The sequence below is a fragment of the Pan troglodytes genome, chromosome 9, assembly GCF_028858775.2.
Source record: "Pan troglodytes isolate AG18354 chromosome 9, NHGRI_mPanTro3-v2.0_pri, whole genome shotgun sequence".
Classification (NCBI taxonomy): domain Eukaryota; kingdom Metazoa; phylum Chordata; class Mammalia; order Primates; family Hominidae; genus Pan; species Pan troglodytes.
In genome coordinates, this window is record NC_072407.2 from 121,145,416 (window position 1) to 121,164,336 (window position 18,921).

At 45.2% G+C, this 18,921-nt stretch overlaps 1 protein-coding gene across 3 annotated transcripts in view; it reads left to right on the forward strand.

The window, feature by feature from the left end:
* Positions 1 to 4,744: 4,744 nt before the first annotated feature.
* Positions 4,745 to 18,921, forward strand: part of CBL (Cbl proto-oncogene) — a 105,180-nt gene continuing 91,003 nt past the window's right edge. Inside the window, exon 1 of one of the 3 annotated variants that reach the window (XM_001165648.6) lies at positions 4,745 to 5,362. In XM_001165648.6, coding sequence (XP_001165648.1) covers positions 5,168 to 5,362 — 195 coding nt within the window. In that variant the 5' untranslated portion in view covers positions 4,745 to 5,167. The remainder of the gene's footprint in view (positions 5,363 to 18,921) is intronic. The other 2 variants (XM_016922146.4, XM_063783474.1) reach the window with 2 other exon arrangements.

Genomic DNA, 18,921 nt, shown 5'->3' on the forward strand with positions numbered 1-18,921 from the left:
CAAGTGTCAGGGGTGTGTGAACCAGAGCAACTCCACCTTGAAGAGGAGCTGGGTAAAATGAGGCTGAGAACTACTGGGCTGTATTCCCAGAAGGTTAAGGCATTCTAAGTCACAGGATGAGATAGGAGGTTGGCACAAGATACAGATCATAAAGACCTTGCTGATAAAACAGGTTGCAGTAGAGGAGCTGGCCAAAACCCACCAAAACCAAGATGGCGATGAGAGTGACCTCTGGTCGTCCTCGCTGCTGCACTCCCACCAGCGTCATCACAGTTTACAAATGCCATGGCAACATCAGGAAGTTACGCTGTATGGTGTAAAAAGGGGAGGCATGAATAATCCACCCCTTGTTTAGCATATCATCAACAAATAACCATAAAAATGGTTATGTCTATGGAGTCACCATCCTTTTATTCCAACACTTTCCTAATAAGCTTGTTTTCACCTTACTCTATGGAGTTGCCCTGAATTCTTTCTTGTGCGAGATCCAAGAACCCTCTCTTGGGATCTGGATCAGGACCCCTTTCCTGTAACAAAAGTGCTGGGATTGCAGGCATGAGCCACTGCGCTCAGCAAATTTTTGTATTTTTTATAGAGACAGGGTTTTGCTATGTTGCCCATCCTGGTCTCGAACTCCTGGGCTCAAGCAATCCATCTGCCTCAGCCTCCCGAAGTGCTGGAACTACAGGCAGGAGCTACCTTGCTTGGTCCGGGAACTTTTTTCCCATGGAATGATTACTGTCCCCATTATACTTGTTAACATAAAGGAAAAAACTGGCACAAATTTAAGTAGAGAGTTTACTTGGACCAATTTTGAGGACAGCAATCCAGGAGCATAGATTCAAGTTGCCCTGGACAATAGGCTCAGATTATCAGATTAATAGCAGTTACAAACGTGTGTGGGTTTTTTTTTTTTTTTTTTTTTTTTTTTTTGAGATGGCGTTTCACTCTTGTTGCCCAGGCTGGAGTGCAGTGGCGCGATCTTGGCTCACTGCAACCTCTGCCTCCTGATTCAAGTGATTCTCCCACCTCAGCCTCCCGAGTAGCTGAGATTACAGGCGCCCACCACCATGTCCGGCTAATTTTTTGTATTTGTAATAGAGTCAGCATTTCGCCATCTTGGCGAGGCTGGTCTTGAACTCCTGATGTTGTGATCCGCCTCCCAAAGTGCTGAGATTACAGGCCTGGCCAACAAGTGTGTTTTTAAAGGAAAAAAGAGGCCAGGTGTGGTGGCTCATGCCTGTAATCTTAGCACTTTGGGAGGCCCAGGCAGGAGGATAGCTTGAGGCCAGGAATTTAAGATCAGCATGGGCAACTTGAGACCACCACCACCCCACCGAAAATAAATAAATAAATAGAAGAGGCAGTTCCTAAACTGTTTGCCAATCACTTACATTAACACAGCATAAGGTATTTGATTGGCTGTACGTTGTTCTTTGTGTCACAGATTCCACGAACATGAAGATAATGGGTGAGGCAGCTAGTCAGGGACCAAATGCCTTTAAACCATTGCCCCCAGGCATGGGTCGGGGATTTATGACTGAAGTCCCATACTCATGTCTCCCTGGGCCTGATAATTTTGCATACCTCACATAGTTCAGACTGCTTTAAGCTATTTTTCTTTTCTCATCCTGATGCATAGAATGATATTAGAATAGAGATTGCAGAATACAAGCAACTATACCTCAGAAGAGAATATAGTTTCCAAATACGTTCAGTCAATGGACTTTCCTTTTTTTGTTTTGAGATGGAGTCTCGCTCTGTGCCCAGGCTGAAGTGGAGTGGTGCGATCTCGGATCACTGCAACCTCTGCCTCCCAGGTTCAAGGCATTCTCCTGTCTCAGCTTCCAGAGTAGCTGGGATTACAGGTGCCCACCACCACGCCTGGTTAATTTTTGTATTTTAGTAGAGACGGGGTTTCGCCACGTTGGTCAGGTTGGTCTCAAACCCCTGACCTCAGTTGATCCGCCCGCCTCGGCCTCCCAAAGTGTTGGGATTACAGGCGTGAGCCACTGTGCCCGGCCCAGTCAATGGACTTTCAGGTGCAGAATGAGGATGTGGTTTGGGGTGAAGGTGAAGTGGGATAAGAAAAAGGCTACATGTTACACGATGTGATGCAGGATGAACCAACTCTAGCATGATCCAGAATGGGAATGACATTGTGATCAACGGTCCAATCCCCTCTCTTGTTCATTTTCTAAAGCAAGCGAAATAAAAATTGTGGCAGGGCACGGTGGCTCATGCCTATAGTCCTAGCACTTTGGGAGGCCGAGGTGGGTGGATTGCCTGAGCTCAGGAGTTTGAGACCAGCCTGAGCAACACAGTGAAACCCTGTCTCTATTAAAATACAAAAAATTAGCTGGGCATTGTCTCAGCTACTCAGGAGGCTGAGGCAGGAGAATGGCTTGAACCCGAAGGTGGAGGTTGCAGTGAGCCAAGATTGCACCACTGTACTCCAGCCTGGGTGACAGAGCGAGACTCTGTTTCAAAGAAAAAAAAAAGGTAAAAAAAAGGGTAATCTTCCTTTTCTTATTAACTTTATTTACTTATTTGTTTACTTATGTTTTTGAGACAGAGTTTCACTCTTGTCGCCCAGCCTGGAGTGCAGTGGCACAATCTGGGCTCACTGCAACCTCTGGCTCCTGGGTTCAAGCGATTCTCCTGCCTCAGCCTCCTGAGTAGCTGGGATTACAGGCGTGCGCCACCACACCCAGCTATTTTTTTTGTATTTTTAGTAGAGATGGGGTCTCACCATGTTGGCTAAGGATGGTCTCGATCTCCTGACCTCGTGTCCCACCTGCCTCGGCCTCCCAAAGTGCTGGGATTACGGGCATGAGCCACCACGCCCGGCCTCATTTTTTTATTTTTAGTAAAGACAAGATTTCACCATGTTGGCCAAGCTGGTCTCCAACTCCTGACCTGAGGTGATCCGCCTCCCTCGGCCTCACAAAGTGCTGGGATTACAGGTGTGAGCCACTGTGCTGGGCCGAATGGATTGGATTTTAAAGCATACTTCAGGCAGACGGAATAAGGGAATAGTCTGAGTAACGGTGATGAAAAAAGAAAGAATTGGCCAGGTGCGGTGGCTCACACCCATGATCTCAGCACTTTGGGAGGCCGAGGAGGGCAGATCCCCTCAGGTCAGGAGTTGGAGACCAGCTTGGCCAACATGGTGAAATCTCGTCTTTACTAAAAATACAAAAATTAGTCAGGTGTGGTGGCGGGCACTTGTAATCCCAGCTACTCGGGGGGCAGAGGTTGCAGTGAGCCAAGATTGTGCCACTGCACTCCAGCCTGGGTGACAGATTCTGTCTCAAAATAAAATAAAATAAATAAATAAATAAAAAAGAAATAATTGTATTTGATGACTTGGTGAGTCAGCTAGCATAAGACATGTGTACCAGGGAGTAGTATAAAACTACAAGGTTGTTTAGCTTGGAGTTAGAGCAACTTGTCAATTTTATTCCCGAGGCAATGGGAAGTGTTTAAAGTTTTTTTTGTGATGCTGTCTGAACTATACTTTAGGAAGCCTATGGTGGCAGGATGAATTGAAGGCACAGGAAAAGGTTTCAATATTCAATAGTCCAGGGAAAAGAAACGGAGGACCTGCAACTAGGTGTTGGCACTAAGGATGGAGCTTTGCCTAGATTTTCCCTTTGTAGATTCTTCTCTTCCTGGATGGAAACTGATAAAAGGAAATTCTTCTGATAGTAAATTATAATGTTGACTCCAAAATCAATTCTAGATAAAGGCGATTAAATTGCAAACCCAGGATGCCTGTCTGAATGGTCCCTGCATTCAAAGATATTTTCCCCTTTACAGGAGCACCGGATAAATTTAACTCCCTAATCTGTCAAGGGCTTTGTGGAAGAGCCTGGAGGGGGATCGAAGGCGGAACTGATACTGACACACCTGGGTCTGCAAACTCCCAAAACCGAGGCTCAGAATTAGTAAATTAGGGCAGGGCACTTCCCTCTTTGGAAGGGAAGTTCCTATTTTCAAAGTTCTTCCAACGGAACTTTTACATTAGAGAAGTGTAACTGACTGAGAAGTGGAAGTGACCAGGAACAGCGTTTCTGTTCCCTGGGCGGGAGAGAGAACCCCCTCGGGCAGAGCCAGCAGCAGGTCAGCTTCTGAGGGGGCCCTCATGCTGGCGGCGCCGACCTGTGGTGCAATGCTCTGAGTAGGAGAATCTTAAATACATGTTTGAGATTCAATTCCCAGAAACGTAACTAGTCTTCACAAGCCAAAAAAATAAAAATAAAAAATAAAAAAAGGAAGTGATTTCTTTTCAAGAGGTCAAAGGGCCTGGAAGAAGAGCTCCTGGCTTGAGTGTCTCAAGCCTTTCTGGGGCCTAATCCGGCTGGAATGGGCCGCAGCATTCATATTCCTGTCCTTGGTCGTGTCTTAATGAAGAATTGAAAATAATAAGGGGTGGAGAAATAACTTTCCTTTTTCTCCCACCATCCTCCCACAGTGTAAATAAACATATAACTCTAAGCTCGATTTCCTCATTTGTCAGGCGTGGGGAAAGACTTGACATCAGGACTCTTCCATTCCATCGCCACCTGTCTTAATTTAAACATTCCCATGACCCACCCCAGAAGCGCCAACCTCCCGCCCACAAGGAGCATGGAAGTCTTGGTTTCTGGCTACTGCGCAGACTCCACCTTGGACCTACTCCCCAACCCCCCGCCGCTCCTTTCCCCGTTTCTCCAGCAGAGGGCGCAGGCCCAAAGGTTCCGCCGGCCCCGCCCCAGCCTGGCCCCGCCCCGCCCCGGCGTAGGGGCGGGGGAGACGGGCACAGAAACCTGGCCGCGGCTTTTCGGGAGCTGTGGGCACGCGAGCTGCTCGAAGCCGGTGGCCCGGGGATCGTCGCTGCCCAGTCCGGCCGCGGCCGGCCGCTTCCCCGAGCTTTCCAGTAAGCCGGTCCGCCTCCGGGACGCGCCGCGCCCGCCCCTGGCTCGCGCGCTCTGAAGGGGCGCGTCCCGCGCACTCCCGGCGCCGCCCACTCCCCTCCCCACGGCCGCTCCTCCCTCCGCCCGGATAGCCGGCGGCGGCGGCGGCGGCGGCCGGGAGAGGCCCCTCCTTCACGCCCTGCTTCTCTCCCTCGCTCGCAGTCGAGCCGAGCCGGCGGACCCGCCTGGGCTCCGACCCTGCCCAGGCCATGGCCGGCAACGTGAAGAAGAGCTCTGGGGCCGGGGGCGGCAGCGGCTCCGGGGGCTCGGGTTCGGGTGGCCTGATTGGGCTCATGAAGGACGCCTTCCAGCCGCACCACCACCACCACCACCACCTCAGCCCCCACCCGCCGGGGACGGTGGACAAGAAGATGGTGGAGAAGTGCTGGAAGCTCATGGACAAGGTGAAAGGCCAGCTGAGCGCCCGCTGTTGCAGGGTGGGCGTGGGCGGAGGGCCGCGGGGAGGGGAACGAGCGGACGGAGGAAGCGGGGGAGGGGACGGGTCTGGTGAAGCCGGGGAGGCGCGGAGCCGGGGTGACCGGCCGGGGGCGTGGGGGCAGGGACGAGGCCGGGAGGGTGGGGGGCGGCGTGGGGGAGGGGCTGCCGTTGGGAGTCGGGGAACGCTGGGGTGCCGCGTTTGGGGTAGCCAGACAAAGATGGAGTGGGGGCTGGGGCGAAGGTTAACTGGGAAGTCAGTGGGGCGGAAGTATAATGAGGGGTGCGGAGTTTGGGGCTCTGTGCAGGGTGTAGGGATGTAGGTCACGGAATTGGCCTGGGAGGTTAGCAGGGAGGGGGTGAGGAAGAGTGATGTACCGGCTGGGGCTCTTGGCTGGGTGAGATCTGACTAGGGAATTAGGTTCATGGGCTCTGATTGAGGAACCTGGCTGGGGTTAGGACAGCTCTCAGGGAAGCTGTGCTCTGGGTGAGAGTATAGTCCTTTCTCATTAAGATGTAACACGAAGATAAAAGACATATTGATGTTTAAGTGAGGCAAGGAAAGAACTTTCCTCCACATCTAGCGCCGGCTCAAGTTTTTTGTTACCCTCAGAAACACTGGATGTGATCCATTGCTGGTGCTGAGATATGCACTGATTAAACCACAAGTTCTGGTTAGAACTATTATCTTCTGAAAGATGGACTGGCTGAGCCTGTTAAGCAGCAGCAGATTCTGACTTATTAATAACTTCCTCCCTACTACACCACTTGAGCTGGGTTCTTTTTTTCTGGTAACGGTTCTGACTCCTTATTACAGGTCCTGACTTTAAACTTGTTCGTTGAGCTTCTTTGATTACGCTTTTTTGTTTGTTTGCTTTTTGCAAGTGCGAACAAAAATAACTCCCTTATATTTAGCCACTAAGTTTGTCATTTGGGAGAATTTTACTTCCTTATAGTTGTGTCTATATGATGAAATGTAGTTAGTCTCAAGTATTTAACTGTTAAAGCAGTCGGACGCTTTGTTAGAATTCAATACGTTTTCTTGGTATTTTTCATATTCTTTAATTAATTACTTTGACAAAATTCATATTGCGTATGAAAAGTGATTAGAAGTATCTGGCACGTTTTAAGAGAATGGTGTTATTTCCTCCAGGGTAAAATTTGGTTTTCTTTGGTTCCTCCCTGGGCCTCGGTTCCTCTTCTGTAAAGTTCTTCATGGGTTGTTTTGGACTAGAAACCGCTAATAAAATGATTATGAAGCACTTAGCCAATGTAATGTGCAATTTAAATGCTTAATAAGTCCTGTGTGTGAATTAACACTCCCGTAGTGCATGCCAGTGGTTTCATAGCCACCTTTTTAGGGCTGGCTTTTCTCATGTTAAATAATTGGTATTGTAATTAATGACACAAGTATTCGTGTGTTGATTATATTGGTGGTGGTGTACTAATTTTATTATTAGAAATTATAATAAAATCCTTACAGAAAGTTTAGGTGTGTAAAGGAAACTTTAAATGTGTCGACTCCTTTAAAAAAAACACATCGAAGATATTCAAATGCTAAAGTTTGTTAGTTTGCTTTTTAGGGATTTATCGTTAAGGACTAAAAAATTTACTCTGGCATAGAAAAAATACTTTTCTAATGAGTGTCTCGTATCAGACATGTGGGTGCAGTACAATCAAAATTGTTGATTAGTGGCCTCTACTTAAGAATAATCTGTTTACTAAAGAGTTTCTGTATTCTGTATTATTATTATTTTTTTTGAGACGGAGTTTTTCGCTCTTGTTACCCAGGCTGGAGTGCATGGTGCGATCTCGACTCGCTGCAACCTCCGCCTCCTGGGTTCAAGACATTCTCGTGCCTCAGCCTCCTGAGTAGCTGGGATTACAGGTGCGCGCCACCACGCCCAGCTAATTTTTTGTATTTTTAGTAGAGACGGGGTTTCATCATGTTGACCAGGCTCGTCTCGAACTCCTGACCTCAGGTGATCCATGCGCCACGGCCTCCCAAAGTGCTGGGATTACAGGCGTGAGCCACTGGGCCTGGCCCTGTATTCTTAAAGAATAAGAGTATTCTGTATTCTTATTAAAGTGTTTCTATAAATACAGAGTAAGTTATAGATAGTCCTATTCTACAAGGTAGCCCAAATAAAATCCTCAAGTCTTACTCCTTCATCTATTTAAAGTATGTGTATTGAATTTTGATTTATTCTGCAGAATGTTTAATTATTTGGGAAGAATAAAGAGGACTCAAAGTTTAGACTCAAATTGCTTTTCAGGTTTGATAGTTTCACGGAAAGTAGGCTTCTAGCTTTTCCATTCCAATGTAGGGAGAGGGATGTTTTATTTTTGTATTACTTGCCTCGGAAGTTGATTTTAATACTGTCTGTTCCCCTCTTATCACGTATTTCTAGTTGCTCTGAAAACGTAGTACTTTCTAATGTGTTATTCTGATACGTTTATACTGCTTTCCAGATTTTCTGAATACCTCTGTGATGTTACTAGATTGCACCATCTCTTTTACCCTTGATGTTTTGAGCATAAGGTGTCCTCTTTTTTCACTTTATTTTTATTGTTGAAAGTCTTAAATGTGTCACCACACCTTGACTTCATGTGCTATAAGTGGTGAAGAACCTACTGTCAAATCCACAGATGTCCCACACATTTAATTCTTTTTAACAAAATTTCTGGGCCTGGCCCCGTGGCTCACGCCTGTAATCCCAGCACTTTGGGAGGCCGAGGTGGGCGGCTCACTTGAGGTCAGGAGCTCCAGACCAGCTCTGCCAACATGGTGAAATGCTGCCTCTACTAAAAAATACAAAAATTAGCTGGGCGTGGTGGCAGACGCCTGTAATCCCAGCTACTTGGGAGGCTGGGACAGGAGAATCCCTTGAACCTGGGGCAGAGGTTGCAGTGAGCCAAGATCGCACCACTGCACTCTAGCTTGAGCGACAGAGCGAGACTCCGTCTCAAAAAAAAAAAAAGTCTGTTTAATTCTTTTAAATGACACACATTTAGTTCTAAGTCACCATCTCATACCTGCTTTATCTTTGTTGTTGAAGCTGGATGAATATTATTCCAGCCAACTCTTAATCAGTTTATTGAATTAGCACTGGGAGCTGTTAGTCTCTTTCCTTCCCCCAATGGTGGATATATACAGATGGAAAAAGTTGGCATAAGTCATGGGTTCTGGTTAACATAGGCCCGATTTACTAATCCATTATGGAACTTAAACTTAACTGTTGGAAAAATGTTTGTGCTAGAATGCTTGTTATTAAACAAAAGTTAGACAGAGCCACTGGTTTTCTTTTTGCCACCCCAGGATATTGTAATAAACATGTGCATAAATACTTGTATGTGAAGTGGCTTGTAAGCCAAAAGACAATTAGGCAGGGAGGAGAGGAGTGGGAAGTGGAGAGAAAAGAGAAAAAGTCACCTAAATTGGCCTTAAATGTATGCCGGGCTCACACCTGTAATCCCAACACTTTGGGAGGATGAGGTAGGCAGATCATTTGATCCCAGCTTCAGCCCAGGAATTCCAGACCAGCCTGGGCAACATGTCGAAACTCTGTCTCTACAAAAAATACACATATTAGCCAGGCGTGGTGGTGCCTTCCTCTAAGCTCGAGCTGCTTGGGAGGATCACTTGAGCCTGGGAGATAGAGGCTGCAATGAGCTGTTGAGTGAGCCACTGCACTCCAGCCTCGGCAACAGAGTGACACCCTGTTTCAAAAACAAATAAATTGCTTTAAATGTAAATTTAAAAGTATCAAAGTGTTTAATTTAGTAAGAGACTTTATTTATTTATTTATTTGCTCTGTCACCCAGGCTGGAATGCAGTGGCATGATCTTGGCTCACTGTTTCCTCTACCTCCCAGGTTCAAATGATTTTCGTGCCTCAGCCACCAAGTAGCTGGGATTATAGGCATGCGTCACCACACCTGGCTAATTTTTCTTTTCTTTTTTTTTTTTTTTTTTTACTAGAGACGGATTTTCACCATGTTGGCCAGGCTGCTCTCGAACTCCTGGCCTCAATTGATCTGCCCACCTCAGCCTCCCAAAGTGCTGAGGTGGGATAACAGGCATGAGCCACCGCGCCTGGCTCAATTTAGTAAGAGACTTTAAATTCCATTATGAAATAGAACAGAGGTTGGCAAACTTTTTCTGTAAAGGGAGGTTTCAGGGCCACTGTAAATGCAGTAATCCTCCATTATTCTAGGGGATATGTTCAAGACACCCAGTGGATGCCTGAAAACCCCCAATAGTACTGAACCGTTTACATATACTATGTTTTTCCTATACATACCTACCTATGATAAAGCTTAATTTATAAATTAGGCACAGTGAGAGATTAACAACAACAATAATGAAATAGTACAATTACAAAATACACTGTAGTAAAAGTTATATAAATGTAGTCTTCCAAAATATCTTATTGTAGGCTGGGCGCAGTGGCTCATGCCTGTAATCCCAGCACTTTGGGAGGCCGAGGCAAGCGGATCATCTGAGGTCAGGAGTTCAAGACCAGCCTGGCCAAAAAGGTGAAACCCTGTCTCTACTAAAAATACAAAAATTAGCCGGGCATGGTGGTGGGTGCCTGTAATCCCAGCTACTTGAGAGGCTGAGGCAGGAGAATCGCTTGAACCTGGGAGGCGGAGGTTGCAGTGAGCTGAGACTGCTCCATTGCACTCCCGCCTGGGCAACAAGAGTGAAACTCTGTTTCAAAAACAACAACAAAAAATCTTATTGTATGGTACTGCAGGTAATGGAAACCTCAGATACGGGGAGATACTGTAATTTAGACTTTGCTGGGCACACACTAAGTCTCATGTTCTTTGTTGTTATTGTTACAACTCTTTTTATTTTTTATTTTTTGAGGTAGAGGCTCCGTCTGTTGCCCAGGCTGGAGTGCAATGGCATCTCAGCTCACTGCAACCTCTGCCTCCTGGGTTCAAGCAATTCTCTTGCCTTAGCCTCCCAAGTAGCTGGGATTACAGGTGCCCACCAGCACACCCAGCTAATTTTTGTATTTTTAGTAGAGATGAGGTTTTGCCATGTTGGCTAGGCTGGTCTCGAACTCCTGACCTCAAGTGATCTGCCTGCCTCAGCTTCCAAAAGTACTGGAACTAAAAGCATGAGCCACTGTGCCCGGTTGTTGTTGTTACGACTCTTTAAAAATGTGAAAGCCACAAAAAAAGGATGCAGGTGATTAATTTGCCCACTCCTGAAGTAGAGCATCTATTTTAGGTTTGAATTTTATTTTTATTTTATTTTTTATTATTTTTGAGATGGAGTTCCACTGTTGTTGCCCAGACTGGAGTGCAATGGCATGATCTCGGCTCACCGCAGCCCCTGCCTCCCAGATTCAAGTGATTCTCCTGCCTCAGCTTCCCCAGTAGCTGGGATTACGGGCATGTGCCACCATGCCTGGCTAATTTTGTATTTTTAGTAGAGATGGGGTTTCTCCATGTTGGGCAGGCTGGTCTCGAACTCCTGACCTCAGGTGATCTGCCTGCCTCGGTCTTCCAAAGTGAGCCACCGCGCCCAGCCTTTATTTTTAATTAGCTTATATAATTGAAACATTAAGGTATTGGTGATTTTTAAATGGAGTATAATTTATTAGAAAAATACATTTAAAATCATGAGCTTAAAAAAATTACATTTTTTTGAATTAAAAAAAATATTTTATTGGCCGGGTGTGTGGTGGCTCATGCTTATAATCCCAGCACTTTGGGAGGCTGAGGTGGGTGGATCACCTGAGGTCAGGAGTTCGAGACTAGCCTGACCAACATGGAGAAACCCTGTCTCTACTAAAAATACAAAAAATTAGCTGGGTGTGGTGGTGCATCCCTATAATCCCAGCTACTCGGGAGGCTGAGGCAGGAGAATCGCTTGAACCCGGGAAGCGGAGGCTGCGGTGAGCCGAGATCGCACCATTGCATGCCAGCCTGGGCAAGAAGAGCAAAACTCTGTCTCAAAATAAATGAATGAATGAATGAATGAATAAATAAATAAATAAATAAATTTTATTTTTATTCATTATTATTAACTAGTAGTATTTTTTAAAATAGAGACAGGGTCAGGCTGGGCACAGTGGCTCACGCCTGTAATCCCAGCACTTTGGGAGGCTGAGGCTGGGGGATCACCTGAGGTCAGCAGTTTGAGACCAGCCTGGCCAACATGGTGAAACCCAGTCTCTACCAAAATACCAAAATTAGCTGAGCATGATGGCGGGTGCCTGTCCTGGCTACAGGAGGCAGAGGTTGCAGTGAGCCAAGATCGTGCTACTGACCTCCAGCCTGGGTGACAGAGCAAAACTCCATCTCAAAAAAAAAGAAAAAAAAAAAAATAGAGACGGAATCTGACAGTGTTGCCCAGGCTGGTCTCAAACTCTTGAGCTCAAATAATTCTCCCACCCCAGCCTTCCACAGTGTTGGGATTACAGGCTTGAGCCACTGCACCCAGCCAAGAAAGTATTTTTAAAAGATGATTATTTCCTTCCTTCTAACTTTTCCTGCCTTACCCTATCTACCTTGCCTTCCCTGTGCCTCCTAAAAGCACCTTAGGAAACTTCCTGTATTTTGGAAGTGAGATACACTTAGAATTTGCAAATTAGTATATAGCATTTAATTGGACTACTACTTCACTCCCTCCCTTCCTTCTTACCTTCCTGTGTTTGCGTACACAAGCATAGTGGTAGGTATTAAGTTGTCACACTCTAGGAGATTACATTATAAATGGTATATAAGTGATGTGACTATAGGAGAAATATGTCTGAAGTGATGAGGATCTCTTAAGTTTAAACATCTTTCTTCTGTGTGTGAAATGTGTCAATATTTTTTCTGTATTTATCTTAACCTCTCAGGATTGTAAAGTCCTTGAGGGTAGCACCTGTAACCTGCTTATCTCCTGCAATATCCAGTTATGGAGCCTTCTGTAATAGTAGATACTTTGTAAGTTTTTTGGTTTTGTTTTTTTTAAAAAGGGATTTATTTATTTATTTTTTAGTACACTTGGAAGAGGGCCAAGCGGGTGACTTGAGACCAAGTGCCTATTTTTATTTTTATTTATTTTTTACTTAAGAGACAGAGTCTTGCTCTGATACCCAGGCTGGAGTGCAGTGTCACAATCATAGCTCACTGCATCCTTAAGCGTCTGGGCTCGAGCCATCCTCCCGCTTTGGCCTTCCAAAGTGCTGGGATTATAGTCACAAGCCACTGCACCCAGCTAGTAGTTGGCTTTGTGTGCCCCCAAGGAATAACTGCATGGAAGAGGTATGGAGGGGGGCATCCATCTTTTCTTTTCTTTTTTTTTTTTTTTTGAGACGGAGTCTCGCTCTGTTGCCCCAGGCTGGAGTGCAGTTGCGTAGTCTTGGCTCACTGCAACCTCCACCTCCTGGATTCACGCAATTTTGTTGCCTCAGCCTCCTCAGTAGCTGGGACTACAGGTGTGTGCTACCACAGCTGGCTAATTTTTGTATTTTTAGTAGAGACAGGGTTTCACTATGTTGGCCAGGTTGGTCTCAAACTCCTGACCTTGTGATCTGCTCTCCTTGGCCTCCCAGAGTGCTGGGATTACAGGCATGAGCCACCGTGCCCGGCCGGGGGCATCTGTCTTAATTACATTAAACTTATTTATTTTTTGCAGTAGCCCGTTGGTATCATCCCTGTTTTATATATGAAGACATTTAGGCTCAGAATGGTTAAGTAACTTAGTTAATGGTGGAACCTGACTTGGAATGGTGGATTACCCACTTTCCTAAAACTTAGTTCTTCCATACACTACCTTCTCAGGTATACAACAAAGTGTCAGTCACAAAAGCCATTTATTTAGAAAGTGACCTGTTCAGGTCACCTGCTGTATAGACCTCTGACTTATACAGCATTTCCCCCCATTGGAGGGAAGTAGACATTCTCTGTTTTATTATTATTATTTAATTTTTAATTTTATTTATTTATTTATTTTGAGACGGAGTCTTGCTCTGTCGCCCAGGCTGGAATGCAGTGGTGCGATCTCGGCTCACTGCAAGCTCCACCTCCCAGGTTCATGCCATTCTCCTGCCTCAGCCTCCCGAGTAGCTGGGACTACAGGTGCCCACCACCACAGCCAGCTAATTTTTTGTATTTTTAATAGAGACAGGGTTTCACCGTGTTAGCCAGGATGGTCTCGATCTCCTGACCTTGTGATCCGCCTGCCTCAGCCTCCTAAAGTGCTGAGATTACAGGCGTGAGCCACTGCACTCAGTCCTGGCCGGCTAGTTCTTGTGTTTTTTGTAGAGATGGGGTTTCATCATATTGGTCAGGCTTTCCTCAAACTCTTGACCTCAGGTGATCCGCCTGCCTCGGCCTCCTAGAGTGCTGGGATTACAGGCATGAGCCACCCCGCCCGGACTTTTTTTTTTTTTTTTTTAAAGTCAGAGTCTCGCTCTGTCACCCAGGCTGGCGTACAGTCTCGGCTCAATGCAATGAGTGGCGTGATCTCACCTCTGCCTCCCAGGTTCAAGCAATTCTAGTGCCTCAGCCTCCTAGGTAGTTGGGATTACAGGCGTGTGCCACCACACCGGTTAATTTTTGTACTTTTGGTAGAGATGGGGTTTTACCATGTTGACCAGGCTGGTCTCGAACTTCTGGCCTCAAGTGACTCGCCCACTGCGACCTCCCAAAGTACTGGGATTACAGGTGTGAGCCACCGTGCCCGGCCAGTAGACATTCTCTTGAATGATACTAAGATAGTGTTTAACTAGTATTATTCAATAAAATATCTGTTGTCTACTTAAAGGTTGGTGTTTCTTCAAATTATGTGTGCTAGTTACTTTGTGTGGTGATCATAGAGGCTTTTGTATACTTTTCCAGTTATACTTAATTTATGTTGTCCACTTCATTTTTTATTTTTTTCTGATCAGATAGTTCAGATTGTAGTTCACTTTTTAGCTTCAGTTTATTAACATCTCTGTCTCTCGCCCATTAGAGCTCCTTAGGACCAAGGCTTTGTCTTAACATAGTCCCTCATTTTCTGTCTAATTAATTGAGGGGATCCGGTAGGGAATTTTTTTTTTTTTTTTTTTTTTTTAGCGAGTGCTCATTAAGGTAACATTTACTAAAAGAGGTTTTACCTTATAAAGGTAGTATTATAATTATTGTAAAACATGATTTGTGTTTTATGTCTATGAAAAGCTCACCCAAAGGATGTAAGATTCTTCATAATTCCTTAATGTAAAACATGAGACGGTTGAGTATTTCATGTAATCAGCAATAGGATTTTGAAAGGCATATAGAATAAAAGTAGAGTTAGACCAGGGAAGAAGATTGTATGCTCTCTCTGTTTTGTGAGTTTGGTTGAAGTTTTTGCTGACTCTTGCTATAGGAAAAACCTATTTTTAATATGTTTTCAGCCAGCAGTATACATATAATGAACCTGATAAATCATGGTCAAATTGGTCCTGGAGTCTTCGTCTTCAGCAGAGTTCAATGTTGTATTCAAACATACAATAATATTTATACTGTGATAAGTAATTTCCCTAATGATTAACCTAGAGTGCTAAGAGCAAAATGGACTAAACATTCGTTTGAAAACAGCCTAAATTTTTGTTTTTTTTTTTTTGAGGTTGCGTCTTGCTATGTTGCCCAGGCTGACCAACATGGTGAGCTTCGTCTCTACTAAAAATACAAAAATTAGCTGGGCTTGGTGGTGCATGCCTGTAATCCTAGCTCCTCGGGAGGCTGAGGCAGGAGAATCGTTTAAACCCGGGAGGGTGGAGGTTGCAGTGAGCGGAGATCACGCCATTGCACTCCATCCTGGGCAACGAGAGCGAAACTGTCTCAAAAAAAAAAAAAAGCCGGGGGTTGTGGCATGCGCCTGTAATCCCAGCTACTCGGGAGGCTGAGGCACAAGAATTGCTTGAACTTGGGAGATAGAGGCTACAGTGAGCTGAGTTTGTGTCACTGCACTCCAGCCTGAGCGACAGAGCTAGACTCTGTCTCAAAAAAGAAAAAAAAAAAGATTTGTTAGAAGAGGGGCATTTAACAAGTCACTATGAAATATTTTCATGATTAGCAAATTTTGTGCTGGAAGAAAATAGGTGGGAGTAGGCAACCACCTGGAAGCCAGCGTCAGCTTTGTCCCCACAGTGCTCCTTCCTGCAGCAGTTTCCGCAAGGAGGGAGAGGGGGTGCTAATGATGGCACTGGTGGTGCACATCCACTGGGGATCCCAGCACTGGGGAGATGTGATGCCAGTATCATAGATGCACCTGTGGTTCTCTCACGAGAAATAAGCAGCCCCTCTGGGTCCCCTCTCTGCTGTCTTTGGAATGGCTAGTGAGTCGTGTGTAACAGCCTCCACTGCCTGGGCACCTTCTCACAACCACCTCTGTTTGCTGCCTTCCCTGTGGCTTGGATCTGCCATGGAGGAAGGACTAAAATGAGGCCAATTCATTGGTGCTTCATTGAGTGGGGATGGGATCCTAACTCCTGCCCTCCTCCTATCTTGGATTTATTGTAATTTATTTATTTATTTATTTATTTATTTATTTTTTGAGATGGAGTCTTGCTCTGTCGCCAGGCTGGAGTGCAGTGGTGCAATCTCGGCTTACTGCAACCTCCGCCTCCCGGGTTCAAGTGATTGTCCTGCCTCAGTCTCCCTTGTAGCTGGGACTACAGGTGCCCGCCACCATGCCCAGCTAATTTTTGTATTTTCAGTAGAGATGGGGTTTCACCATGTTGGCCAGGATGGTCTCGATCTCTTGACCTTGTGATCCGCCTGCCTCGGCCTCCCAAAGTGCTGGGATTACAGGCTTGAGCCACTGCGACCAGCCTCTTGGACTTATTTTAAACAGCAGCAAATAACTGTAGCAATCTTTGAGAAAACCAAAAACAATTTATGAATCATAAAAGATACAGAACGAAATGTAAAAGTCTCCTTTTACCCCCATACCCCCAAATAACTACCCTCCCAAGAGGTATCTACTGTGTGTAGTTTGGGGTCCATTCCCTCCCATCTCCCTACCTGTCTTATCCTCGGTTACTCCGAGAAGGTTGGAGAAATAGCATTGATTGCCCTGGGATTATTTATATACTTAAGCAAGTCGTTGACTTTTCAGCATGTCATCATGTTAAGACTGACAACTAAGAACTAATAATTTGTTATATTGTAGAGCAGTTTACAATTTTACATCTGCAGATAAGTTCAATCTCAAAATAATGTGTCTTATTACAGTTAAACTGAGATTCAGATAGATTAAGCAAGCTACTTAAGTCACCTAGCTCGTATCTTTTTTTCTGAGACACAGTTTCACTCTTGTTGCCCAGGCTGGAGTGCAGTGGTGCAGTATTGGCTCACTGCAGCCTCCACCTCTTAGGTTCAAGCAATTCTCCTGCTCAGCCTCCCGAGTAGCTGGGGTTACAGGCATGTACCACAGGCCCGGCTAATTTTGTGTTTTTAGTAGATGGGGTTTCTCCATGTTGATCAGGTTGGTCTCGAACTCCTAACCTCAGGTGATCTGCCTGCCTCGGCCTCCCAAAGTGCTGGGATTACAGGCGTGAGCTACCATGTGCAGCCCATATTTTTGTTTTTTATGTGGATCTTGAACTGATGTTCAGACTGTGTCAAGTGATTTCTTATAAACCAGTACTTCTCAGATTTTATCATGAATTCAGATCAATTCAGGGGATCTTGTTAAAATACTGACTTTGAATAGGTCTGGAGTAGGGCCTGAGAGATTTTGCATTCCTAATCAGCTCTCAGGAGATGTCATTGCAGCAGGCCCAGGTACCAGACTTGATATAGGAAGGCTGTATGCCACAGTTGCTTTTATTTTGGATAAGCTTGGCAGATTTTTTTTTTAAATAAATGGAAGTTGGGCATCTTATTTAAGATTTTAATTATGATGTTCTTCAACTATGAAGGTAATACTTACTTTAAAATATAAATTTTTGGCTGGGTGTGGTGGCTCACACCTGTAATCCCAGCACTTTGAGAGGCCGAGGCAGGAAGATTGCTTGAAGCCAAGAGTTCAAGACCAGCCTAGTCAATGTAGTTAGAACCCCATCTCTACAAAATAAAAAATAAAAAAATTAGTTGGGCATGGTGGTGAGTTCCTTTAGTCCCAGATACTCAGGAGGCTGAGGTGGGAAGATCACCCAGGAGTTTGAGGCTGCAGTGAGCTGTGATCCTGCTACTGTGCATCAGCCTGGGCAACAGAGTGAGACCCCGTCTCTAAATAAAGGAAAGGAAAAAGGAAAAGAAACAGCTGATTCTTAGTTACCTCAAGTGAAAATTATGTTGACACTTTTCCACAGTCCCACTTAACATAAATGTAGTAGTTGCTGGGGAGTTAAAGATGACCCGGCACTCACACTTACAATTTGTGTGATACAACTGAAGGTACGTAGAGGGCTCTGGGAACCCTCTATGCTATAGAGTCACTGGGGCTCATGAGGCAAACCGTTGATCTCTGAGGAGACAAAAAGGGAATGGGGAGGAACTTGAGACCAGTCAGTCAGGCTCTTCTGTAATACCCTCATCCACAATTGTGTCTTAATTAGTGTATGGCATCTAAAAGTGATACTAAAACATTTACAGTAGTCCCTTCATATCCATAGTTTCGCTTCCTGCTGTTTCAGTTACCTGTGGTCTGAAAATATTAAATGGAAAATTCCAGAAATAATCCATAAGTTTTAAATTGTATGCTGTTCTGAGTAATGAGGTGAAATCTTGCAATCTTATGCTGCTTCTGTCCTGGGCATGAATCATCCCTTTATGCAGTGTAGATACATACTGTGGATATAGTAGTGTATCTACACCGTCTACACTACCCACCGGTTAGTCACCTAGTAGTCATCTTGATTCTTAGATCAACTGTTGGCAGTCTTGTAGTGCCTGTATTTGAGTCACCCTTATTTTACTTAATGACCTCCAAAGCATAAGAGTAATGATGTCGGCATTTTAAATATCCAAAGAAAAGCCAGAAAATGCCTTCTTTAAGTGAACAGGTGAAAGTTAAGAAAAGAAAAAACTCATATTCCAAGGTTACTAAGATGTACAGTAAGAATGAATCTTCTACTCATGAAATTCTGAAGAAAGGTCTGGGCTCAATGGCTCATGTCTGTAATCCCAGAACTTTGGGAGGCTAAGGTGGGTGTATCACTTGTGTCCAGGAGTTCGAGACCACCCTGGGCATGTGGTGAAACCCTTCTTTATTTTTAAAAAAAATTTTGAAGAAGCAAAAAGAAATTTATACTAGGGCCAGGCGTGGTGGCTTACACCTGTAATCTCAGCACTGAGGGAGGCTGAGGCTGGTGGATCACTTGAGGTCAGAAGTTGGAGACCAGCCTGGCCAACATGGTGATAGCCTGTCTCTACTAAAAAATACAAAAATTAGCCAGGTATGGAGGCGGGCTCCTGTAATCCCATCTACGTGGGAGGAGGCTAAGGAGAATTGCTTGAACCCAGGAGGCAGAGGTAGCAGTGAGCCGAGATAATGTCATTGCACTCCAGCCTGGGCACAGAGTGAGACTCTGTCTCAAAAAAAAAAA